The following is a 27,897-nucleotide window of genomic DNA, read 5'->3' on the forward strand; positions in this document are numbered from 1 at the left end:
ACCTTAAATCCTGCTTGGAAGTAGAGGCTGCAAAAATCATGAAATAATTAAAATAATTATGTGGTAAGTACGATAAAAAGCAGCAGAAGTCAAATTTATTTTTGCTACCTGCAAGCTATGCAAATGTGTCATGAGCAAACAGACACATTGTATATTTGGGGCAGTGATTGAATCTTCCATATTCTTAAAACCATAGCCTTTATTTCACCATAAAGTTTCCCAAAAAGAAGTAACAGGAGAATAATAAAAATTATTATGTGTACAAATTGGTAGAGTGGACAGAGAGGAGGAGGAAACATGCGCAGCTGTATTTTTTCAGAGACGTAGAAAAGAATTTCAATTTCAGATGAGAAGAAAAACTGTTAATAAAACATTTTATATAGAGCCAACAATTCTGCAAAACATGGAGTAACTTTCCCTTATAATTAATGTCATATTATCAAGATGCTAGAAATAGAATTGCTGAAGAATAAATATTATTAGTATTATTATTAAGCCTACTTCTCCCTGGGTACATAAAAATCACAACGGGCTAGATACATGCATTTCAGCTTATAAAATGTTGTAATGTGGACATAAATTTGCTTTATGAAACTTGTGGTTGACTGACTAAGCCCTAGAAGCTGTCTCCAGTTACGAATCCTCAACCATCACTAGCCAGCCACCTCTGGAGGCCACAGGAATTTAGTACCTGAAAGACAGAGTGGAAAGTTCTCAGACTTAGCTTGATTACAAACCTTACAAGCAAATCCACAATAGCATTTGCATCTGCTTAATCACTTATACAGAACATGGATGGCAGTGAGGAGATCCATCACGAATCCTCTTATTAAACACTGAGCAGCTTGGGGCCCTGTCATTTTCTCTTGACAAAATATTTGAAATTAAAGTAAAATAAGAAAGATGCAGAGGAATGTTGGTAATGAAAATGGGCCTCCTATATTTGATTTACAGGGAGTGGATAATGTAGACAACATTTCCCAGTGTAGTCTGATACAAAGATTTTAGTCTTCTTTTCCTCCTAAGAGAGGGTTAATATTTTGTCTTACTTTCTATCTCTGAGACTTAGGGTGAATTAGTTCATCTCTTTGGATGCCAGTTTCCTCATTGACAAATATGGACAATTAAAGTAGATATGTAGTTGTGTGACTGTGAAGAATATGTGAAAAAATACAAGTCACATATTTAGAAGTATTGGCACATAGTAAGGACTCAATAAACATTCACAGGCCAGGCATTGAGGTAAGAAGCCCATGCTTGCATTTAACGAAGTTACACGTTCTGGGAAAGCAAAACATTATTTTCAATAAATAAACAAGCAAGGAAGCACTCCACAGATGAGAACCCTGGCTCGTACCCATCTTGGATGAAGTGATTCAAATCTTGACATTTACTGTGGTGAATGGTAGATGATCTTCTAAAATGAAGACTTTCAAATCCTGATAAGCATTCAGGAAGTTTTTAAAAATTTTTGCCCTGCAATACTTGGAGTTCTTGATGTTTCAACAGCAATTCAAAAAAAGCTGTAAGGAAAAAGAAAAAGAACAAAGAAAAGCAACTTGAAAGAATTTCAGTTTGCTTAATTTTTTTTTTATTATTATTATGGAGTGCTGATGGTACTGAACTATCTTAGAAGAACAAGTGTTGGTTTCAGAAATGCAATTTGAACCAAAAGAGATAGGTCAAATAGGTAAATTTTCCTTTAAAAATATGCCAAACATCAGTCTGATTTGTGATGCTTTGGTGTTAGGAATCCTTGATTCTTTAGTACCTTTAGGTTATATTTGAAATGTGCATTCATGTTCTGCAGCTTTAGTAGTTGCACCGTCCTCAGACACACCTGTGTACATGTGCACACACATTAAATAGACTGACCATCTCCTTCACAAAGTTCAGTAGCAGGTGAGGAGAGCATTTTGTGAAGTGCGCGGCTGAATTTGGAGTGTTCTAAGATGAGATAATTTTTGTGCATGGTGGCAGACAAATTACTCAAGTCAGTGAGGGACTATTTACAAAGAATTGATCCGGGTGTTAGTATGCCACCCAAGTGAGGCAGTAGGTTCCACGGGGTCAAGTGTCTGACTACATTAATTGAGCCTACCACATGTGGTTCATTACATTCTTTGCAAGAAAAATTTTAGGTGATCCAAAATGAATACTGTATTGTTTGGAGGATTAAAATTTTCAAGGAATCTACAGTTACTTTAATCAGAATGCAATTGTTAAGCCAAAATAGGATGTCTAAACTTCATTAGAAAGTCTCCTTCCCTTCCTGCCTCTTCTAGTTCTTTGTTTTCATTCTGTGGTATCTAACATATGAATTCTTTTTTCTTCTCATTACATTCCTTCAAATGCTTCTCTTTCTATGAATGCTGCTCTCTTTATAAAATTACTTTCCCTTTTATCTTTTCACTTTCTCTACCAAAATACTTGGTTCTCAGAAAAGACGCATGTAAATAGCTAATAGGGATTTAAGGATAATACTAGATTAGATATCTTAGATAATGTTTTGTTTTAGAAATAACAGTAAGAATTCATACAGAATTCAAAGAAATAAATATAGTAAAGCTGGCACCATTTCTTTTGCATATTTCCAAAAGATTTTCATATTGTAGGAGAAGACATATGCCACTGTATGCAACATAAGGTTATCATATTCATATCTATCTTGGATGTCTAGGACAAATTCTATTTAGCGCTAGGAATGTAGAATGAGATTGGTCTCACTGCACTTTGACTTCGACACTGTTCACCTTGCAAGGACCAGAGATACAGCTTCTAACCAACTGTTTACCAACATTGCAAGTCAAATGGAGAAATCCATCTGTGAAATGTTTTTCTTGACTAGATGTCTGTGTTGAAATATAAATTCCTGAGTTATACACTTAGTTGAGTGGCCTGCCCTCAAGTGAACTTATCCTGAAATCTATCTGTAAATTACATTAATTATTTTACTTGCTGTCTCCTCTTCTAAAATGGAACTCTAATAGAAGTATCTCTTTGGATATGAAATATAGGATTTGTGTTATACATTTTCTCTATTGCCTCATACAACTTTACAAACAATGGCACAAAACCCATTTTTTCTCAGTGATAGAGAGATTTTCCTACTATACAGGTCTAATTGCTTTTAAGAGACACTGTAAGAACTAAAAATACCTAAGTATTATTGTCATTGTACCCTGAGTTCTTAAGTATCCAATGTGTGCTCTGGGTCTATTTCTAGTGCTCAAGCCCTCAATACTGAGAATTAGATCAGATTATGATTGTGTAGTGGATAGCTTAGTTTTGCATGTGTTCTCCATCAGATAATACCTATCTGTATTATCTTGCATCTCAGTGTGTATGAATAAATCCCAGAGCTATTTAAGTCTTTGTGTTTTGCTTTCTAGCTCTTTTGTCTTATAAACTATTAATATATCTCACTGTAATAACAGTGAAGTACGTTTGGCAAACTAGCTCTTTTATTAAAGGTGAGTTTTAATTGGATATTACAAACAAACCGGCTTTAAAAATGTGATTGGGGGGTGTCTGGGGGGCGCAGTAGTTAGGCGTCTGCCTTCGGCTCAGGGCGTGATCCCAACATTCTGGGATCGAGCCCCACATCAGGCTCCTCCAATGGGAGCCTGCTTCTTCCTCTCCCACTCCCCCTGCTTGTGTTCTCTCTCTCACTGGCTGTCTCTGTCAAATAAATAAATAAAATCTTTTTAAAAAAATGTGATTGGCCCTGCTTTCTTTTGAGATACACTTAAAACACAAAAATGTACTCTGTGGGAATTTGGCAAACTACCTGATAATAGGATAAATCATTTTTAGTTTACAGGAAAAGTAAATGCTTCATTATTTTGTTGCTATTATTTACTATATTAAAAAGCAAATATAATTTTAGCTAGCTATGTGCATGTGGGACCAGATATTGTTTGATAAAATGAGTCAAGTGGGGAAACTTCCATTTCTTTGTGATGACACATCAGATATGTCCTTATCTCTAAAAGCATTAAGGATGAAGGACTGAAGTCTCCCTACTTTGTTTTTCCAAGTAACTTCAGCACTAATAGAAAAATCTAAATTATGATATGTTTACTTCACAGGAGCCAATGAGAAAGAAATAGCCCTAATGAATGGTTTGACTGTTAATTTACATCTTCTACTGGTAAGTATCCTTTCCCACCAATGTTTAGTATACACTCATTTGTAGAATCTGACATTTTTCTATCTTTAATTCATGAGCATCTGGTGGTTTACTTATTTAAAAATAAGTTGTGAGGTTATTTTCATTTTTACCAGGAAATGCTGGACTATGATAGAAAGGCTTCTTCATAATCATGGGAGAGTTGACTCTTGCAAAAAGCTTTAGAATAATGAATGGTTCTTATCTCAGAACATAAGGAATAGAAGTCACAGTGAGTTAAAAGCAAAACTGCTTGCAAGCACACAAAACAATGATGTACAAATGCCAGCAAACACGGAGCTTTTCAGAAAGAGTTTTCCAGTAAGCTGGACTTCAGGATCAGTTATGTCCTTATAGACTAATTTTGAGGGAGTAGGTTAAAAAAGAATTAGAAAGTAGAACTAAATTGGAGAATAGGGATCTAATACCATAAATGAGTTAGTGTATTTAAAGTGCTTCCTACTTCCTAAGTACTTAATAAATACATATATCTTAAAATGTCAAATATATTCTTGATTTAGAATATGGTGCCTGTAGTAACTGCTTGATGCTTTGAAAAAAATTTATTTCGTTTTTAAATGAGTTTTTGGAAACATGTCTACTGACCAAAGCACACAACGACTGTATTAATATGAAGAAATGATTGTTAAATATCCCTAAGGGATATTCATGGAGTATGTTAAACATGGTTGTAAATAGCATTGTTTTAAGTTCAGACACCTCAGGTGTTGATTCCTAGATAAGTTACTTAATGTCTGACTGTGGACAAGATTTCTACATCTTCATTTTCTCCCTTTTAAAAATGAGGACAAGAATACTTACTTGATAGGTATTATACAAGGGTGAAATGTAACAATATGTGAAAATTGCTTTAGCGTGCTGACCGGTGATCAACACTGAGATGGCCATAGCGATCATTTCATTGTTACTGTTGTCAGTCAGTTGTTATTCTCTAGGAACGGTCGGGGGGAGGGTGGGGAGGAAGGTCTCCCCTGAACAAATGAACTACTTCTCCCTGGTGCCTCTAGAAATGTCAGATGTTTCATGTTAGGGTTGAAGCCATTTCACTTGTACCTAAAATAAAATCTCATAAAATAATAAGGCAGTGGAAATACTATGTACCAGAAAACGAATTGGCTCTATGAGATAAATCAATATAAATAAAATTTATATAGAACATGATACTTCAGTCTTATAATAGAGAAATTACCATTAAAGGCATTGGGAAGATAACTTTTCAATTAAAATTTAAGTAAAGTTTGAGAATTTGTTTTTATCTCATTCGTGTCTCCCAAATTTGCTTTTCCATTGATAAATGTAATGAGCCAATACCTTCTTTTATTTTATAATTCATTAGAAATAAGGCTGATTGGAAAAGGAACCCTTGACAGACACCTGGATGAGTAATTGAGTCATGCCTTTAAAATGCCAGAGATTATAAAATGAAAGTATGGTATAAACTGAACAAATGTATAAATCGTGTATTAGTGCTTTTCTCAATAAATCCATTTCATTGCAGTTATCCTTTTTTAAGCCTACACCAAAACGGTATAAAATTCTTCTGGAAGCCAAAGCCTTCCCTTCAGATCATGTAAGGATTCTTCAAATTATATTTATATTCTTTCTACTCTTCCTAGAGGAGCACACCATTTGCCTGTGTTGAATAGTTTATTCTCTAGTCTTTTCCAAGTAACCTTACAATAAGTAGATCTGTCAAATGCTTTTGATTAGGCATTTTAAAAATATAGATTGTAGCTTTATTTCTTTTGTTCAAGTAAAACGTGTTAAGGGAGGAAAGATTGAATAGGAACATTGATTTATAAGTCTTTTTAAAAACATTGAGCGAACCGCTGGTTTAAATCAAGTGCAGTTATAAATGTTTTATTAATTCTTGTTGCTGTTTTATTTTATGAAATTAAATCAATACATATACCCAGTGCTTAACCCTTTAGCTACATAGAATAGGGATAAAACTTCTATTTGTCCATAGCATGCTAGCACAATTATGGGTGCTTTATTATTGAAAAAACATTTTTTTAAGGATTAAAAATATCTCTTGTGGTTTATTAAATCTTGCTTCTTTAAGAAATTTGATTGTTCCAGACATAGACATGGATAAAAGAATATTGCATATTTCAGTTTTAGTGTTAGAAATTTGATTTGTCTTTCTATTATCACTATTAACTGTTATAATATACATCTTGTAATTTTAAGTCATTTAATTATATTCAAATTAATAGCCATTACTTTACTGAAAAGGATCAAAACCCTAATATTGAGAAAAAATTCAGGGTCCTATAATTTCCTGCTCCCATTCATAACTTGTATTCTCAGTGAAGGGAACTTTCTGATGTTCATTCCTTTTATTCGCTTACTCTTTTTAGGGTAAGTGCTTCCTATAAGTTAGTCAAGTGCAGCAAGTCCACACTCCTGACTCTGGTTATTTTGTAAACTCTGGTTTTGACTTAAAGTTAGGTGATTTAGGGGCGCCTGGGTGGCACAGCGGTTAAGCGTCTGCCTTCGGCTCAGGGCGTGATCCCAGCGTTATGGGATCGAGCCACATCAGGCTCCTCTGCTATGAGCCTGCTTCTTCCTCTCTCACTCCCCCTGCTTGTGTTCCCTCTCTCGCTGGCTGTCTCTATCTCTGTCGAATAAATAAAAATAAAATCTTAAAAAAAAATAAATAAAGTTAGGTGATTTAATATCTTCTACAAATCTCATAGAACTCTCTAAAGTCTAGATGATCCCCATGCTTCCATCCATTTCTAAAATACAGTGTTTCAAGGAATGTTCATATTCCTGCATATAAATTATATTAAGCAGTTCTTTTCTGGTGTATTCTGTTCAGTCACTTTTAATCTTGATGTTAGATTTAATCTAATAATATGCTTTTATTGTTATTTTATTATCTCTTTTCGGAGTTATTTCAATGTACTTCTGTGCATTGGACTTGATTTAATAAACACTCTTCTTTTCCAGTATGCTATTGAGTCCCAGCTTCAACTTCATGGACTTAACATTGAGAAAAGTATGCGGATAATAAAGCCAAGAGAGGTATATGAGAAAGAGAAATAAATACTCACTATGTTTCTATTTAGTATTGATTTTTTCCTTCATTTTCCTCAAAAGTTTATTATCTCTATTACTTTAATGGAGCTTTCAAGAAAGTATAAAAGACTTAATACTTCTGTTACTGCTAGTTTATTTTACTTAAAATGGAGAATTAACTCAAAAACTTATTTATTTTTATTTTTCAAGGGATAGTCATATTACAAGCAAACTCTTTTCCTATGAATACCACTGGAATTTGCCATACTCTTCAGTGGGATGGAAAAGGATGGCAAATTGCATATATCATTTTCAATTTCACATACCATTGCCTTTGGATGCCTTTAAAATATTTGTTGAAACTGAATGATGCCTATCTTTTATACCTCTTTTTAATCTAAGTATCAAGTGTTTTCCTTTGTGCTTGGATGGGGTGGGGGTGTAGAAAGGGATGTGGTGTAGTGGAAAGAGCTTGGGCTTTCGTACCTGGCTAACACACCCACAGAAATCCCAGGCTCACCAACTTACTGGGTAAGGGACTTTGAGAAAGTTACTTTATCTCTCTGAGATTCCTTCATATTTAAACAGGTAACAAATGAAACATCTAATCAGGCCTGACATGTTCAAGACCTCAAATACTGTGCACTTTACATTAATAGAGATGTAAGGCCAAGTTGTACAGACTTTGACATATAAACCCTGCAGCTTGTATAATTTGGCACCAAGAGATCCACACAGAATAAATTGTGGGATTCACAAATGATGCTCCCAGGCTGTTAAGCCAATGTTTGAACAATGACGTCTTTCAACCCAGAATACTTTGAGAAATTAAAATCTACTCCATTTAGTTCTTTGCCAACATACAAGCAATTAATGGAATAGAAAGTTCTCATACCTGTGACAGGATATCTATTTCATATGTCATATATAAATTGCTAATTTCCAGCAAAAAATGAAGATAGCCACTAATTTATCAGAAGTTTTAATGTTGGAAGAGGTAAGTGTTTGGAACCTCATGAGTTAATCATAATCTTGGGAGCATTCTTCAGCATTACTAGATTAGAGCAGGTCAACATCAGAACCATATTCTACCATTAAGAAAGACATTTCTTATTTGCTTTATACTGATTCTTTAAATAAATAATTAGTGTGCTTAATACTTTATCTTATTCTCTTTGAAATGATTGGTGGACAAACCATTTTAGATTCTTTTAAGAAAAAAAAGAGTTCTGGATTACCATGTTATTTGTTTTACTTAGAATTTGTCTTAGAATTACTGAAATCCTTCTCTTTACATATAAAATACACATCAGTTAACAATTTAGACATCTCAGTATCGGTACTGTTTTTATAGATTTCAATTCTGTAAAGAAGTTCTTCTAGTAGAAACTGAAATATGTGCTATATTTGTGATATATATGTGTCTGTCATGGGACACAGTAATTGATAAATAGCAAGAATTACCAAAAATTAAAAATAACTGGAGGAAAATTTATGAATGCCTTAATGAACTTCCCCCAAATACTAATGCAGTTAATGATGCTTTGACCTAAAAAATTATGTCAGATTTAGCACTGGAGAAAATTAATAAAAGCTTTATAAATGGGTAAGGATGATAGAATGCAAGTAGATACTTTGTATTTAGCTGATTTCTTTTTGCTCAAGTTGTTTGCAAGACCAAATCTAAATTCACTCAGAATTTCCACTAAGTAACCAATCGTTAGTCTTAGCTGGGAGAAGTGGAAAACAACTAACCTTGATACTATTAAGTTTTATTGATATTTCTCTTCATTTTTGGAGCTTGATCTTTAGATCAGTGTGGAGGAGAGTTTACTCTTAAGATAACAGAAAATATTGGTTAGCTTATACTCAGATAAAAGATGTGTATCTTCTATCCTGGAAAACAATGTGATAGGTTGATAAATGAAGTAATTTCCAAGAAAATTTTGCCATTTAATATTTCATGGACTACTTGTACTTTCTGTTATTTTACTGGATGGAAGTAAGGAGAAAACAGTTTGTGGGGATGCAAATAGTAAAGATTAATTGAAAAACTGAAGAGTAAAGCAAGCAAGTAGGGTTTTGCAAAGACTTAACTTTATAAACCTTGTTGTACTTTTTTGTTATCATTTCTTACAATAACAAAAGGCATGCTGAAATGCTGCTCTCTTCCGAGACTTTTGAAAACCATTAATCTGAAAAAAAATTGTCTTTTATTTTTCTTACGTGGGCAAGAGCTCAAGGTGAATTTTACATTGGGAAATATGAAGTGACAAATTTGTTGTTGTGGATTGGATGTAACTTGTGCCTGACTCAACTTCAGGGGGAAGAAACACTGAGAATAGAGGATATCCTTGAAGTAATTGAGAAGGAAGGAGACTCAATTGCAGTGATCCTGTTCGGTGGGCTGCATTTTTACAGTGGACAGCTCTTTAATATACCTGCCATCACAAGAGCTGGACAAGCAAAGGTAAGCACATCATTTTCTCCTTCCCACCTTGCCCCAAACATCACTCTACTGAGGAGTGCTCTAACTGCACTTCTAACAAAGTAACCTTTGTGTGTGTCTGTGTAAAATTATTTAAAGAGTAAAAAAAAAACAACACACAAAACCAGTAAGCCTTACATTTAAAAAAAAAAATCCGTACCCTTCTGCTTTAGGCACCTCTATTTAAACCTTTTTCTGTCACTTCTGTTGCCTCACTTCCTCACTGCCATCTGCTGTCCCAAAGTTTGCCTCTAATCAGCAAGATAGGTGAGCTTCCTGCAAGGTGATGTCATTGGTACTGAGTTAGTCCATCAGCAGGCATGAGATAGAATACTTCGGATAATAACTGCATATGCTAGGACTCTTAGAAACACAGCTCTGGGACTTTGTCGTATTATAGCTCATTCTAAATGTAATTCAGTTCTCACTGAAACTTAGGTGCTTGAAGAAAGGGAGATGCAGAATAAAAGTTAACAGAAGATTGAGTTCTACATGGTGTACTTTTAAAAAGCCGCTTTGTTCTTAAGACTCGAGAAATTATGATCCTGCCAGTAACGAGAGTTTTTCCCTACATGTTACCGAGTTACACATATATTGTTTACTATTTTGAAATTGTGTCTCTCTATGTATGTTTGTAAAAAAAAAAATGTGTTTTTAGTCTTTGTTTGCCTGAAAAAAGAAATCAGAGGAACAATATTCAACAGCTACAATTTGTATTTAAAATCCTTAAATAACAGTTCTATTTGATTCAGCAATGAAATTAATGCATTTAAAAAGGTGACAATCGAATTTTATTCTGAACATTAATAAGTTACGGGATTAATACATGTGTGAGATCCAGTTAATATATTCAGTTATTGAAGCTAATGAATAGAACTAATGAAAAGAAATTTAGCACCGTTATCAGCAGTCTCTAGGAATTTCCAACCACGACTTCCAACTGGTTTGATGGATAACTGTGAAAGTGGTGCACTACAAAAGATATAAAGATAATGTCTTCTTAATTTAGGCATAAAATGTTAAACACCAAAATAAAGGGAGGTCAATAAAAAATTATATTTTAAAATGACATGCAAGTAATCAGCAGTCCCTGATCCCCTTAGTATACATGCATGTCTCATTAACCTTCATTGAAGTGAGACAAGAAGATAAGAAAGACCATGGGTTTTGGAATTACAGTCTGAGGTTTAAATCTTGCCTAGGTCGTTTAATTATTACATGATCTCGGGCAAGTTACTTGACTTTTCTGAGCCTCTTTCACAAGTGTTAATTTGGGATAGTTGGACCCATTTCATAAATTCAGTGTTGAGAAGGAAGAATATAAAGTATCTGCTGTGTTGAACACATTCTGCTGTTTAGTGAAGGATCCCTCACACCCTTTACCGTCATCAACAAATAGGAAGGTAGGAAGGTGGCTCAGATACATATTATCTTTTGTTTCCCATTGGAAAGTGAAATGAATTTGTTTACTTAGGTGCTATATTTAATTCTCATTCTTAGCTACTTTGCTAAACCATTCTCTCAGTATTTTGTAGGCTTTCTTTTACTTAAAAAGTATAATAAATGCCTCCCATGTGAAATGCTCATTGAGCTTGCAGTCAAATGAAGGTAGGAATGTGCAGTTCCATCTCAACGTAACTGCACAGAAGTGACGGATACTATGGGAGTGAAATGGTGATTGAGTGGACTTCAATTTATCCATTATCAAAATTATTCTAACACTCATTTATACTCTTGCTAGACAATTTCCCCATTCCCAGTGGAGGTTGAGAGAAGTTATTTAAAATGTAGACTTACATAGCTTTCTTGGGTGGTCTATGAAGATAAAGATGAAGAGAAAGGCAGAGAGAAAATTAAAGGTGTCAATCAAAAAAGAGGAAATTTCTAGGGGAAAAAAGGCATAAAAAATCACTGTTAGAAATGGCTAAATAAGATAAAAGAAAAAAAAAGGAAAGTTTCTGGAAATGAAGTACGGCAGGAACCAAAAGTTACTGGGATGTAGCAAGGAAAGTCAACAAGAATAGTTTTTATTTCATAATCATGTGAAAGGCAAGTGTGGACAGGAATTTTGAAAAAATATATTAATTAAATAAATGCATGTATACCAAAAAGAGCACAAATCATAAATAAGTGGTTTGATGAATTATTTTGAACCCTTAGAGCCATCACCGACATCAAGAAACTCCTAGAACATTTATACTACTCAGGATCCTCAATTGTGCCTTCTCTCAAATACTGTGACCTTCCCTCCAAACATATCACTCCTGACCTCTAGCCATATATATTAACTTTGTCCATCTATAAGTGTGTAAATAATGTACTCTTTTATATCTGTTTTATTGTCTCACTATTATGTTTCTGAGATTCTTTCTTGTAGCTTGTAGCAATAATTTTGTGAGGGCTTTTGGTAGCAGTACTTGTTTTTCTTCTTATTTCAGTATATCATTTTAGTATATGAAATAGACCACAGTTTATTTTTGTTTTCCATTCTAATCAGGATAGATATTTGAGGTTTATTTCCATTTGAGGGCTATTGCAGTAAATGCTATTCTATACACTCTGAGACTTTTTTTTAGGTAAGCATTCACATGATTTCTGTTACATATAAATTTAGGATTGGAAATCTTGGAAATAAGGTATACATATGTTTAATCCTAATCAATTATACCAACTTCCCAAAGAGTCATACCAATTTGGTATATACTCCCATCAGCATGTATGAGAATGTCTTTGCTCCACATCTTCACCAATAGCCAATCTAATTAGTTTGTAACGGTAATGCATTGTAGTTCTAATTTGCACTTTCCTGACTATTGATGAGGTTGGGATCTTTCAAATGTTTTTTTGCCTTCTGAGTGTCTTAAGAAATACTTGTTCAAGTGTCTTGCCCAGTTTGCATTTGGCTTTCTGTCTGTCGTTATTTGGCTATAGGTGGTATAGAACTGGATTTTGAAGCATAGAAAAAATACAAGATTTCCAGGGATCATCTAAAAAGAAAAATTAATAAATTAATCAAAAGAAAAGTTTGATTCATGTAATGAATTTCAGATGCTGAGGCTTTTCTTAAGTGAGAAGGTCTGAGATGGTGACAAGTGGGCCAGGCCAGTGAAAATTAAACATAACATCAGGTTATAAGGGAGGGCAAGCATATGAAAAGAGACATTAGTTTAAAGATACATTTACATTTTTTTGTCTTTGAAGTCTTTGAATGTCTTTGAAGCCATTTATTTTATTTTATTGGCCAACCTGCTCTTTCAGAACTCTGCCTCACCTCCCTATGTCTAAATTTTTCATATTCTATTAACTTGGTTCTACTAATCATTTCTTCTTTCTACACCCACTGAACATAGTTGCTCCTCATTGTCCTTTGTATTACTATCCCTAAAAATTTTAACCACTGCCAAGAGTGAAAGCTACAGGGTACTCCCACATTCAAAAATGGTTATTTGTGTTCTTCTCCCTATTAACACCTGGAAATCCTATATCCACTCTGACATCAGTATGCTCTAGTTTTGTCTCCCCCTAAAATGACCCTAATGTTTCCTGCCACCACACTTTGGGACCTTTAGACTCAATTCTGACACTTTCCTCTTTTTTGCCTTTTCAACCAGTCACTTCTTAATTCTACCCTCGCAGCTTTGGTCTTTTCTTTAATATTCCTGAATCAATTATGACGTTTTTAAGCTTTAAAAATGAAATCCCAGTGAGAAATTAGCCAAAAATTGGAATTTCTTTTTCTCACCATGAAAGATTGGAGTTAGGAGGCTGCTGGGATGCATTAGGCGGTTGAGTAATGTCTGAGTGGCATCTCCAGGGTTCTCTTGGTTTTTTTCTCAGACTTCTCACATTGTAGTCACAAGACAGTTGTCCCAAATCCAGATATCACAATTCTAATTAAGGCACAGGGAAGGAGGGAGAAGTAGCAGTGCAGCTTCATCTGTCCCTTTCAATCCAAAGTGCAAAATTATTCCCAGAAAAAGCTAGCAGATTCCTGCTTATGATTCATTGCCTTCTGAAGTGGTAGCTTCAAAAGAGCATAAGTAAAGAAATTTTTAACCTTATGGTATAGCAGAGACAGGCTAAGAAGAGTTTGGTTTACCAACCCACAGTATTTTTTTACATTTTCTATTTCCCCCCTATGGGCCATCAATGTTTCTAACTTATTTCCTCTTTCCTCTTCCATCACTTCCTAATTTTTCATTTCCCCCTTTTTTTCTTCCCTTCTTCTGTTATTTCTTTCTCGCTTTATATTTTATTTTCCACCTCATTTTACAAAGCATTTGAAAACGATTTGCAGGAAATTGATTAGACAACATAATGAAATACAAAGGGAGAGAATAAAGGGAAAATCCCTGGGTCACCTGGAGAAATGAATGGACTCACCATAGATTACAATTTCTCAACTTGAATTAAGATAAGAAATAGGTAACAAATAGACATTATTTTCAGTGGAAAGTCTTGGTGTATTAGGTAGATTAATACATAAAGCCATAAATGCTTTCATTGTGATACATGTTTATTGTTCATGTAGCAGCCAGGAATCTACTTTCTCCCATGAAATTATCCAGGTTTCCAGTGATTCAAGATTGTGTCCTATGTCTTTCAATACCCTGGATCCTTTGTCTGATTCAGCCAAAGGAACGGGATAAAAGGATGAGAAGAGCATACTAACTTCTTATTTGTTTAAATATTTTATTTATTTATTTATTTAAGAAAGAGAGAGCACGAGTGGGGGAGCAGAGGGAGAAGGAGACTCCCCACTGAGCAGAGTCCCTGATGCCGGCCTTGATTCCAGGATCCTGGGATCATGACTTGAGCCGAAGGCAGACGCTGAAGCAACTGAGCCACTCAGGCACCCATAACTTCTTAAAAGCATTAACTTAACCATGGCAAAACTTACTTCCACTCATATTCCATTGACTAACACAGGGACAATCCTGGGAAATGAAGTATATTTGTGCACTCAAGAATAATAGCTGTTAGTTTCACCACACCTTTGCTTTGCTGATGGAGTAGGATACTTATTCTGAGATGCAGTGTAGCATTTGCATTAATAAAAAGTTCAGATAGTGGAGACAGAGTCAGACCTGGTCTTGAGTCCATGTCTCTCCCTTAGTTTCTAGTGTACTTTGGCTTAATTCACTGTGACTTCATTTCTCCACCAATAAGTGGGGAAAATAAGAGTGCCTGTTCCTAGGAGAATTAAACAAATACTATTCCTAAAACACGTAGTATTTAGAGCTTTGTAAGTAATCGGTAAATGTTAGCAATTACCAATATATGAGAAAAAGACATACTGGAACAGCCAATGTACCAGAAAAAGAAATAACGGATTCTTAGGCAGAAAGTGAAACATTCAGAACTGTAAACTAAAGACTGTCACTGGACACTTCATACTAGAATATAAAAGAAAACAATAATCTAAATAGCATGGTTAAGACTCGAGATTAGATTGAACTTTTAAAAAGTTGAGTAATGGACTAATGAAAATTTTAATAATCTTATCCCTAAAAGAACTCAGTGCCAATGGGTTATACTCCACCTTTCTTCTTCAATGCCATATAAAATGGCCTACAGCACACTGGAACTTGTGGGGCCTGGCAGACAGTGAGTGACAAATATTGGTTGAATCGATGAATGATTGATCCCCTTATTTATCACTTTTTTTTTTACACCATTTTACTGTACCTGGATGCATGCTGGCATGTTAGTTTTCTTGTAGCCTACTGACACTGAAATGCAAAGAATATCTTTAAAAAAGACTCAGTTTTGCAAATCTGCATTTTGTTTTATTAGCTTCTACATTTTCATGTGTGAACTCTCCACTGAGTATGAATATAAGCATCTCTTAGACCCAACCATAAACTGCCTAAATTATTAATAAATAATAATCACAATTATAGCTCAAACAGTTTGAATAAAAAAGAATTAATTCTGGATCCAGAATAATGTCAAGACAAAAGAAGGAATATGAGTAAAAATATCATTTTAAGAAAGACATTTGTAGTTTTAACAACATTTAGTAAAATCTAAAGTATCTAAGCAATCCTTATATATAAATGGTCACCGCACCAAACCATCAATTTGTCTTTAGGGAAGGCCTAAATTCTTACTAAAAATAATTTTGAGATGCTTGTAGGAGTCAAAAATGATTGATCGGGGGCACCTGGGTGTCTCAGTCTTTAGGCGTCTGCCTTCAGCTCAGGGTGCGATCGGGGCGTTCTGGGATCCAGCCCCACATCAGGCTCCCCTGCTGGGAGCCTGCTTGTTCCTTTCCCACTCCCCCTGCTTGTGTTCCCTCTCTCACTGCCTCTCTCCCTCTCTCTCTCTGTCAAATAAATAAATAAAAATCTTAAAAAAAAATGATTGATCAAGCCTCAAAGTCTACAGAAAGTTTGGCTGAGATGTTTCTAGTGTTGGAGTTTGGGAGTCAACTCTGTAAGGACTGTGACAATAGAGTAAGATCAAGAATACAAGTGGTGCCTGGGTGGCTCAGTCAGTTAAGCATTCCCTTCTCAGGGCATGATTCCAGAGTTCTGGCATCAGGCTCCCTCCTTTCTCAGCAGGGAGCCTGCTCCCTGCTCTCCCTCTGCTCCTCCCCACCACTCATGCTCTCTCTCTCTCACTTACTCTCTGAAATAAATAAAATATCTAAGAAAAAAAAAAACAGTACTTGCATGAGATTTGAGCAGTGGATCAGCTGGGAAAAATTAGTAGCAAATACATTTGTATATAACTGTAATATAAATTGGTATGTTGTATGAATTTTTTTTTTTTTAAAGATCTTATTTATTTGTCAGACACAGCAAGAGGGAACACAAGCAGGGGGAGCGGGAGAGGGAGAAGCAGGGGAGCAGGGAGCCTGATGTGGGGCTCGATCCCAGAATGCTGGGATCAGGGCCTGAGCTGAAGGCAGATGCTTAACTACTGAGCTACCCAGGCGACCCTGCATGAATTTTTATACATAAAAATTAACCTTTTCTAAAAAGGTTAATAGAATTTTCAATATGAAGTAATCTTTACTAGAAATTGTAATGAGTACAGTTACTAAAGTCATTGCCAGTTCACCCAATAGGATCTTCTCATTAGTGCATAAAAAAATCATGTCTCTCTACTCCCTATAGTGAAATGACATGTGTTTGAATTTTTCATTTATTCTTTTTATCAGTAAATATTTTAGTAAATTATAATAATGCAGATCCAAATAAGAACACCTAATTTAGCCTGCAATGTCAAAATGACCTTTAAAAAAAAAAAAAAGATTGATTTATTTGAGAGAGAGAGTGAGTGAGTGAGCACACAGAAGGAGAGGGGGAGGGAGAAGCAGACTCCCCACTGAGCAGGGAGTACAATATAGGGCTTGAGCTCAAGGCCCTGGGATCATGATCTGAGCCAAAGGCAGGCACTTAACCCAACCAACTGGCCACCTTAGGCAACCCTCAAAGTGACCTTTTTAGAAAAGATGAGACCTGAGCCAATTCTAGAATTAGAGGTAGGAGTTAACCAAATAAAATCCCCTCCAGATGCCTACCTGTGCGGTAGGGACATTCTAGACAGCTAAAAACAAAACAAAACAAAAAACCCTGACTGGACTATAAGAAAGCAAATATTTTAGTATAATTTGATTGTAGAAAAGATTGTATAATTTGACAGTTAGAAAAGGCATGACAAGAAAAGAATCTAAAAGGCAGACAAAAGTAAAGAAGGGCTTACTAAGCTGTATTACACATCTTGAGCTTCTCCCTAAAGACCTGCAGAGAGCCATTGAAAGCTTTTAGGCAGTAAAGAAACTGCATTTTGTTTTAATTTTAAGAAGAAATTTTCTGCCTACAGGAATGAGTAGGAATGGGATAAAAGTGGGCAGAAGTTAGGAAGCAATTGCAGTTGCTATGCAAGAATTGAAAAGTCTCTGTCATGATACAGTTCAGCATGGGGGTACCAGATAACAGATTTATCTCATTTTACATGAAACATTTTTTTCTGATCTCTCTTAGAAATCACTTTTATTTAACCTTATTATATCAGTCATGTTAAAGACAAGTTTTATATAAATATCAGAAATTAAGCATCTATCCTGAGCTCTGGGGGTTTCACCCAGATTTAGCTATTCATAGAATTCAAGGATAAAAAAAAAGACCATAGGTGTAGTTAAATAGACACAGAGATAGAGAAAAGGGGAAAAAATGACCTAGGATTTGGAGAAAATGCCCCATCAACTAAACATCCTTTACTTTGAGAATAATGAGGGATTATTCTATTCAAAAATATACATCTGTAGTCTTAAATTCATCCCAGTTGGATCGTGGAATTAATAAGTCAGAATATGTTGGTAAGGACCAGTACCCAAGAATCTAAAACTTTTGAGCTGTTTCTAAGAAATTTTCATCAGATGTTTTATTTTATTTAAGCTTTTCATTAGGTGGACCATGTGAGAAAGACTGATTGATTCTTAATAAAAGAGGAATTTGGATGAAGATGTTATTTTGGAATTGCTGATCTGGCAAAAGCAAGCCTCCCCTTTGCCAGTCATGATTGCTGATTCTCTAATCACTCTCATCAGGGCCATCATACATAACTATTTCTCCAGATCTAGCTTCATCCAAACCTATGGCTCCCCAAATGAAATATTACACTTAGAGGTTTTTTTTTTTTTTCATTTTGTAGATGATTTTTAAAAATACTTCAGTCGTCTTAAGATCCAGGCTACTTTCTCCAATATCCTATTTTTCATACCACTTGATTAGTCAAAGGAAGGGGAATGTAAGTCTTTGTTAAACTGATAAATGAAAGTGTTCCAACATGAAATATATAGATTAGTTCTAATGTATTCACTAACCACTGTAAGAATGGAAAGGTAGTTTTGTGCCTCATGGCAATGAAAGTGGAATATCCTTAAGCAGAAAAAGAAAAAAAACCAAATAAAATGAGAGAGATTTCTCTTAATGTCCTCTTTCATGATGCCCTTCCTTAATGAGTTAAATTATTTATGCAGACAAGATTAGGAATATCAAACTTTAGTTGAAGTCAAGAGAAAATTTTGATAATCTTAGCAAATAATCTATCTTAAGTAAGGTGGTGAACAAACAAGATTACTGTCATATTGTCTATAAAAGTAAACTTTGAGAAGAAATTTAAGCGTGATGTTTTCAAGAATTATCCTGTAGACGCCTTTGCAATATTAAGTTAAGTTAAGTATGTATGTCAATTTAAATACATAAGAAGATCTGGTTGAGAAATTTGCTGTGTAAATTGAAACAGTTATCACTAGAACATATCTTATGAAAAATGGGGCTCTCTTTCAATATAGGTATTATTACCTTGTGATGGATAAATTAAAGAGTTTCTTTAAATTCACTTTGTAACAGGTAGATAAAAAGAGAAAAGTAAATTTTAAAAGTCACACATTTGCGAAGTCAACTGCCCATGTTTGGTAATGCTATGACTAGATCTATGTATCTCCTATTGCCCTGCCTCATGTTTATCTCACATGATGACTACTGTTCTTTTGCCATTTGTGGAATAAAGTCCAAATCACTTGACCCTTTATGATTTTGCATATACCTAAATTATCTCTATTATATTTGCCTGTGTTCTCCTTCATAGAACTTGTTTCAGCAAAACCAAATGTTTCTTACATTTCCTGCCCAAATTTCATACTTCCTGTCTCCATGGCCTTTATTGTTAGCTTTCTCTCCTGTTAGAATTCCCACATGTGAAGATTCTGTTCCTCCAGCTTAACCACTACATGCTTCTCTAGCCCTTTATCTATATGCAAACATGGTATATTTAAAAATACAGTTATCACATGCCAACAATGAAAAATACAGACATTTTATATAAAAATTCCTAGTTTTAAATATCTTCTGAAAAATTAGAAGGTTGACAATACTGGATCATCATTCCTGTAGAATGAGTGGCAAGGCTGGCTAACAGCACTGCCCATTTAATGGGATTTGAGCTCTTCAACACAACTCCCATCTGTACCTGGCACTGAAGCAGTGACAGCTGGCATGTATATGTATGTTTACATTACAAGAAAAGGTAAAGTGAAGTATTTCTTACAGGCCCAACTCATACACTTCTTGACTAACTCCTGTAAAAAAATGAGTGTGCAATCCTTGACCTTCATCATCAAGATTTTCTTGCTCCTGTGTCAGGCTAAATCATCTTTCTGTTGTTATTTTCATAGCATGACAGAAAATGTATTATTGGCCACCTTTTTGGCACTGTCTTACAGTTATTTCTGTGCCTATCTTAAGTCTCATATTTAGGAAGCTTAAGTCAGAAGAGTACTCAATGACTTATTAAGGGTGGACCCTGTAAACTTCATAGATACATGCTAGTGTTTGGAAACATAATCACTTACCTTTAAATACATACCTGTTTGGCCAGTGAATGAATAAGTGTGTGCTTATCAGCAGGAGTGGATCAGGCTAATTTTATGGATCACATACTGCATAAAACAAGACTGTATCCCCATTTAAATAGAAAATTTGGAAGAGTTATTTATAATGGATGGGTATTCTAAAAATCAAAACACGTTTTGTAAATTTTGAGTTCTTTTTCGAATTCCATTTCTGTTCTTTGACACACTTAGGACACGCAGACTGCTCCGTTAAATCATTAAATATTAAATGAGCTAAATTAAGCTTGAAAAATTACCTTGAGCTATATTTTCCATCTTGGTATCTAAAATAAATCAAGCAAACCACTTTGTGTGAGGTCCTTGCCAGCTGGAGAAAGACTCCAGAAGAGAAGAGTACTACTCAGTTTGCTTATTTTTTCCTTTCAGTTTTATACTTACTTCTGACAATAAATAGAGACGACAATCACTGTTTCTTTTCTGGTAAAAGAAATAGCCGAAATTTACTCTTGAAAGCACACTCTTTGTTACAGTAATACATTTTCACCTGCAAATTCACAACACTTAAGAGTCCCAATATCTTTTTGCCTTTTCTGTCTCCTAAATTCTTCACTCTTTCTCTCGACATAGCTGTTGGCTCTGTCTCATATCTTCTTAACTAACACATTAACAAAGTGCTCCCATGTTCCCCACCTCCTATTTCTCATCTCCAGATTTGTCAGTTGCATCAATATCTACTTTAAGAAAGTCCAGTGAAAAGGATGAGTCTAAGTTTCTACAATAGTGCTTTACACAAATGTGAATAATAATAGGTACTGTTGGGGAGGAAAACTTTCCTCTATCCTTCAGAATTCTTCTGGCTGGTCTAACAATTAAGTTAACATGAGACAGGTTAACAGGAGAAAATCACATTCGATTTTGTAGATATGGGAACCCTACATGCATGAGAGAGAGGTTCAAAGAGAAAAGTAAAGTGAGGTATATATCCCATCCACAGCTAAGGAACTGGATAGAAGCCTGGTGCTTTGAAGGGGAGGAGGCAATTCACAGCGCAATAGGAAGAACAAATGTTTCATGATATTTAAATGTTTGCCCTGACATACAAATAGGTCATTCAGATAAAATTTATCTCTGGTAATAACTCCTATTTTAAGAGATATCCCCAATTTAGATTCTCCTAGGTAGTTAAGAGGGGGTAAAAATTCCTCTTAAGCTTGCAGTCTTGATTGCCTTTGGCTCAAAATAATCCAAATGCCAAAATGGCATAATCTGGGGACACATGTTCAGAACTCTTTCATATGAAATAAATGAGGAGGATATTTGAAGAACCTAATAAATTTAGGCTAGATGAAACACTTTCAGAATAAAAATTCACTCTGAAGTATTTACAGAGATAGTGAGGCACCTCTTACAGAGATCTTTACTGAATATTATTAGTAAGATTATTATTATTTTAACTTAGCATCTATGTATTCTTTTGAATCACAGTACTTGAATGAATTTTGGAAATTTAAGCACTTCAAGACTATGTCAGGAAAACCTACCAGCTTTCATCATCATCTTCATTCCCACATTCCTCCGTAATTATGAACTTCTTTGGGGAATCCTAAGATCAGAGCTAACTGGCTCACCTGTTATTGTTAATCCACCATTTGTTCTTACTGTCTGTATAGGGTTGACCAGCACACACACATAAACACTCAATCACTCACTCACATATGCTCCTGGAACTTTTTTTTTTTTTTTCTGTCTGTTCACTTGCCCCAAAGTTTCCCATCAGTTTTTCTTTTTAAGGTAATATTGTCCAGATTTACAGCACTGCAGTTCTTTGTTTCCTATGACTTTTATACCAAACCAGGAATGGTATTGACAATATTTAAAGACCTGATCGGTATGTTGTTAAAGCTGTAGTTTCCACAAACATCCATGGGAAGGTCATATTCTCATTACTAGTATACATTACTAGCCTCGAAGGTACTTACAGACATGTGCAATTTACCCACCATGATGCCCGTGCCACTGCCAAGGGCAGCCACTGGAGTTCGGACATGCACTATAACAGGGAATATGCAGAGACTGTTATGTACGAATGGCCACAGGCTAGCTGGTGGGCACCTCCTGCAGGTATCTCCCAGGGATCATGGGACCTACAACCATGGGTGATTATTCAAGTGGCTCAGGACAAATGTTCTTTACTTACCTTAAATATATTACTTTAGCAATTACATGAGCATACCAATACATACCTGCTGACTACCAACTCTGTATACCCACAAATATCTTATTTTGTATAATTACCCTTTTCACACCAAATCTGCTACTTACTGATGGTCTTCATAATTTATAGGATTTTTTTGGTGAAGAAGAAACAAACTAGTGTCAGTCTAAAGTCAGTCTATCTGAATGAATCAATAAAGTTGTCAGGAAAAAATTAACCTGTATTATTCCATGTTCTATTTTAATAGACAAATAATGAATCAAATTTGAGAGACAGTAAGCTACTCCCTCACCTGGAAATCCTGAGATTTAATAAAAATCTATTGAAATAGAAGAATAATATGCACAGGGGCTGTGCATATTATTCCACTGGTTAGAAAAATGTTAGTATTGTGCTAGTAGGACGGCAAGGAAAAAAAAAAACACATGATATTCCTTGTTTTATTGAGGGATTTTTAAACATATTTTTTGACTACTAATAATTTTCCAAGAAACTTCATTTTAAAATACACCAAGTCTGAATAAGTTGTTTATACCATAAAATAGCAACAGGAACAAAGAGCCTCAAATAATCTTTAAAATTTAATATCAGTTTAGAGAATTTTTATTGACAATTTTATGACTTATTTTTTTACTTATTTATTCAACAATTTAAGTTGATAAGATTGGAAAATTGCTGCAAGAGATCTATGCAAACAGGGCCATCAATGAGATAGAAGAGAGAGTTTGACAAAAGAATCTTTCATAGAAGTTACCTTATTATCAAAACCTGAGCTACCCATGCAAAGTGAGGAGGAGAAAGGTTTTTGCAAATGGAGGTAGGTGAGGGGCAACTGAGACATGAAAACAGGAAAGGACCAGGTCATAAAGATCTTTAAAAGCCATACGGAGGAAAGTGAGTTACATTCTGAGGCTAATGGGGGTTCTCTGAAGGGACACAAGGAGTCTTACACTCAAGTGTGATTTAGCAAGCTCATTGGAGGAAGGCAGGCTGGAAGTATTCAGAATCGTTTGAAGATTATACTGCAGTGGTCTGGGGATGGACTACAAAGGGAGGCGGCCTGGTAGCAGACCACTGCTGTGCTTGTACGTGGTTGTGTCACTATGATTGTGAGCTCTTGTGGATAATTTTAATACAAATCTATTGAAAAATACTTGACTTTCATTTTAAAAATTGCATGAAGTAGACACTCAGACGTGGAGTTTCTGTTTTCACCTATTCCTGTTGTTTTTCTACCTACTCTTAAGAGGTAAAATAATGAAAATATTAACTTGATGATTGTTTGGAGAGGCTTTGGAGAAGTGTTAGTTTTTCCTTTATTTTGAAGATGCTGCCATCTAGTGAAACTTCTGTAAAATCACTTTGTGGTGATCTCATTCAAGTTTGTATCTTCTGGTCCTCTTCTCAGAACAGTTACATTTTAGTAATGTATATTTCTAGCCATCCATGGGGAAAGAATTGTCCATACATTAAAACATACTGTAAGGGCTTCAAGTGATTTTTTTTTATGTGGTACCACAGATATGACTACAGGACTTTTAATAATGGGATACGGTAGGTTGAAGTTTCATGGTTTCTTCATTGTGCCATCCTTACAAATAATTGATAATAAAATAAAAATGCTGCCTTTCTATTCCTTAAGTTTTCTAAGTTGAGTTTTAAAAACAGATAAAGAAAAACTTGAGTCATAAATATTGTTTCGCAAAAACAAACATCATTGCCTTTATTAGAAATATTGGCAAGAACAAGAGGATTTTAAATCCAAAACTTTTATATTTTTTCCAAATTGAATTTCGATATTAAGATATATATTAAAATACAAACAAATCTGTGTGTGTGTGTGTTTACTGAACCTAAACATTAGCCTGCAAACCCAGATTTTGATCAACTCTAAATCTTAATAGAGATTAATATTATTTCTTTTCTATGACTCTCAAACCTTACATTAGCATGGAACATCTGTCATATTTTTATGACATGTATTGATAATTTTTTTTCTGTGAGAAACAAAGTATGAATTCATTCCCCCCCCCAAAAAAAAAGAAACAAAATCATATAGGTGGTACTGATAAGAACTTTTTCTTCTATGAGATACTAGTTCTGGCCACATTATAATGAGTAAGGTTTCTAATTGATTCTTCAGTATATTGAGATTTCTTTATGACACTAATGCTCTTTTAGGGGTCAGCCAATCTTTTCTCTAATGGTCAAGGTAGTAAATATTTTTGGTTTTGTAATCCATATGGTTTCTTTTGCAACTACTCAAAAGTCGTCATAGACAACATTTAAACAAATGAGAGTAGTTTTGTTCAAATATAACTGTATTTATTAAAAACAGGTTGTAGTTTGCATCCCCCTGTTCAGGGGAAGTACCTGTAATAGCAGTGTGAGGTTAGTTATTCTTTTTTTTTTTTTTAAGATTTTATTTATTTATTTGACAGAGATAGAGACAGCCAGCTAGAGAGGGAACACAAGCAGGGGGAGTGGGAGAGGAAGAAGCAGGCTCATAGTGGAGGAGCCTGATGTGGGGCTCGGATCCCATAACGCTGGGATCACGCCCTGAGCCGAAGGCAGACGCTTAACCGCTGTGCCACCCAGGCGCCCCAAGGTTAGTTATTCTTAAGAGGTATTAGAACAATCTAAAATTGGTCCCTCTGCGATTACTTACTTCAAAAATTTCAATCAATAGATGTGTTTCTTAAAAGTTACAGGACATTCAAAGTTTTGAATATGTGATTATTATATATGCACTTAGTAAGCTAAAAATAGAAAAGCTCACAAGTAAAACATTGTTGCAAAATGAACTATCACCCCCATTTAATGATCATGTTTTTTTTTTAATTCATGTTTATGTACAAAATTGTCTTAATACGGAATGAATCACTATATTCTCGAAGTAAAACTTTTAACATTTTGATTTACAGAAAGTTAAAGGTTTTAATGGTAAGCCATGAAAGTGAAAAGTTCCTACTTGGGTACAATTTGGGTAATTATTTATTGCTACAGGTTGTCCTTCTGGGAACTTAATGGAAGGGGGCTAGTTTCTAAAACAGTGAATTCTACTAGGAAGACATATAAAACACTTGGGTCATGTAAACAAGTATATAACTAAGAATACAGTCAGTAAGAGGCTGTTAGCATCTCAAGTCAGTGTATAGGGAGAACACAGTGTACAGTCATACACAGCATCATTTTTATTTGGTCATTTTTCTGTCAGCTGATCTCGGCAATACTTAGTCGTAGGGATCCTGCTAGTCTCAGCTGAATTCACTTACACATCCCTGGCCACCTAAAGAGAGGTGGAGAAAGTAGCTGATCCAAGCTGAGCTCAGGTGAGGGTGACTTTAATCCCCATTTCTTTCATCTTCCTTCTGAGTCAGCAGGTTGGCTAAGCATGTCCTTGTTACAGAAATTGCAGAGGGCAAGTGAGAGCAAGCCTAATCTAATCACGCAAGTCCTTTGGAGTCTCTGCTTGTATTACATGTGCTAACATTCCATTGGTCAAAATAAGTCACCTGGCTAATCCCAGGGGCAGAGAATTGTATCCTGTCCACAGTGGGAAGAACTGAAAAATTACATAGCAAAGGAAATGGATACAAGGAAAGACACAGAATGGGAACTATTAGGGCAATTTACCATAGCTTGCATATACTTGAATTAAATTAAATATGGGAATGATGTGGGGTTTAGTATTAACTGACAAGTACTGTTAACTTCATCAGGTTAGTAGGATACAGTAAAGCAGAGGTTCTCAAACTTTTTAGTAACGAAAACCTTTTACGCTCTTAGAAATCACTGAGGACCTCAAAGAGGTTTTGATACTGTGTTTATATCCATATTTACTATATTTGTAATTAAACAGATTCATTCACTTATTTTAGAGCAACAATAACAAACACATTTTAACATAAATGCTATTAGGGAAACAAAGCCATATTTTCTAAAACAAAAAGAATGTTGTATATTTGGCAAATCTCTTTGTTGTTTGGCTTAATAGAAGACAGCTGGTTTTCTTTATCTGCTTCTGTATTCAATCTCTTGCTTCTTTTTTTTCTTCATGAAGCATATGAAGAAAATCAGTCCTCATGCAGATAGATAGTTGGAAAAAGCAGAAGTAATTTACTGGCTTTTCAGTTTATTGTGAATATTGCTTGGTACTGTACCAGAATTTGACAGGTTGTGGTATGCAATGTGAAACCAAATTACTGAACTTTCTGTACATTGTTACTTAAAATCCATTGTTTGATTTTGCACTTTGAATAGATCTTTTATCCATGCTTGATATGTAACATCAAACATTGGTTGTTTGAAAAATACTGGTTCATTTTTTCCAAATACCTACATATTTCATTACATATTATTTTAAAAATTATATATTACTACTAAACTCATCAGAAATATCTTTAAATATTGGGAAATGGTCGTCCTCATAAAAGTGGATACAAATTTTCAAAATCCTAATTCTCTTGGAAACTACTTTTTTCATTGGCAACGAAGACTATGAGTTGTTTTCCTCAAATTGACAGACTCACTTCATTTTCTGAAGAATGTCTGTCAAACACCCAAGTATGAGTTACTGTTGTCTTTCAGCTGTTCTTTGATGCAAAGAAAAAAAAAAAGGTTCTCTGTGAAATAAAAGTGGCTAGTTCAGCTTGCAACTCAAATAATTGCATGAGGACGTTATTTTGAGGCAACCATCTTCAGAATGTGGTCAGATGTTTTATGCATACTTCCCACGTTAAACCTTAAACACATAAGAATGAAGGTGTTGAGATTTAAAACAACTTCATCAGTTTTACAGCTCTCTCAAGGAGATTTGTAAATGAAACTGTCTTGTTATTTCCCCCTGCTACTAAATGGTTTTGACCTACAGTGATTACTCCTGTGATCTTGCTGCTGCCTTGATTTGTGCTAACATGCCAGCAGTTTTCCCGTAGCTGCTTTTGCATTATCGGTGCAAATGTCAACACAGTGAAGAAGGCAAAGGATGTCTTCACATATTATGAAAACTATTTCTACCTGAAAAGATCTGGGAAATGTGCAGTGTTTTGTGGTTCAGACACGTGAACCACTGCACCAAAGGACACTGTATTTATAGTACAGCGTTTGTCAAAGATTTTCTTAGAGATAACTATACTTAGTATTTCTAATCATTAAGCAAATTTAAAACTTGTTCTTATTTTCTTCCCCAGGGTTGTTTCGTTGGCTTTGATCTAGCACACGCGGTTGGAAATGTTGAACTCCACTTACATGACTGGGGAGTTGATTTTGCCTGCTGGTGTTCCTACAAGGTATAAATTACTTAATATATTTACATCCTTTTATCACACATTGAAATTGATCTAAATGAAAAACTGGACCAGTGGCCAGTTTAAACTATTTTGAGTTAATGTTCCTCCATTTCTTTAATTACTGCGTTTCTGATTTGAGTTAATTACAAAGTCATATGTATAGTAGTATAAGAATTAATTAAAATCAGGTATTTTCATCCACTATAGAGTACTTACTCCTTTAATTACTTGGCAGCTACAAAAAAAATCAAGAGGTTTGGGGTGGAGGGAAAGCTCCACACTTAGAACGTAATTCAAATTGATTAGGTTCTTAGTTTT

The 27,897-nt window shown here is 34.9% G+C and overlaps 1 protein-coding gene across 10 annotated transcripts in view; it reads left to right on the forward strand.

The window, feature by feature from the left end:
* KYNU (kynureninase) overlaps window positions 1-27,897 on the forward strand; it is a 132,557-nt gene that overhangs the window by 61,857 nt on the left and 42,803 nt on the right. For all 10 annotated transcript variants that reach the window (XM_034654506.1, XM_034654507.1, XM_034654508.1 and 7 more), the window contains 5 exons: window positions 4,092-4,153; window positions 5,691-5,762; window positions 7,151-7,225; window positions 9,543-9,689; window positions 27,481-27,579. In XM_034654506.1, coding sequence (XP_034510397.1) covers window positions 4,092-4,153; window positions 5,691-5,762; window positions 7,151-7,225; window positions 9,543-9,689; window positions 27,481-27,579 — 455 coding nt within the window. The remainder of the gene's footprint in view (window positions 1-4,091; window positions 4,154-5,690; window positions 5,763-7,150; window positions 7,226-9,542; window positions 9,690-27,480; window positions 27,580-27,897) is intronic.

This window comes from Ailuropoda melanoleuca, chromosome 2, assembly GCF_002007445.2.
Source record: "Ailuropoda melanoleuca isolate Jingjing chromosome 2, ASM200744v2, whole genome shotgun sequence".
In the NCBI taxonomy this organism is placed as follows: domain Eukaryota; kingdom Metazoa; phylum Chordata; class Mammalia; order Carnivora; family Ursidae; genus Ailuropoda; species Ailuropoda melanoleuca.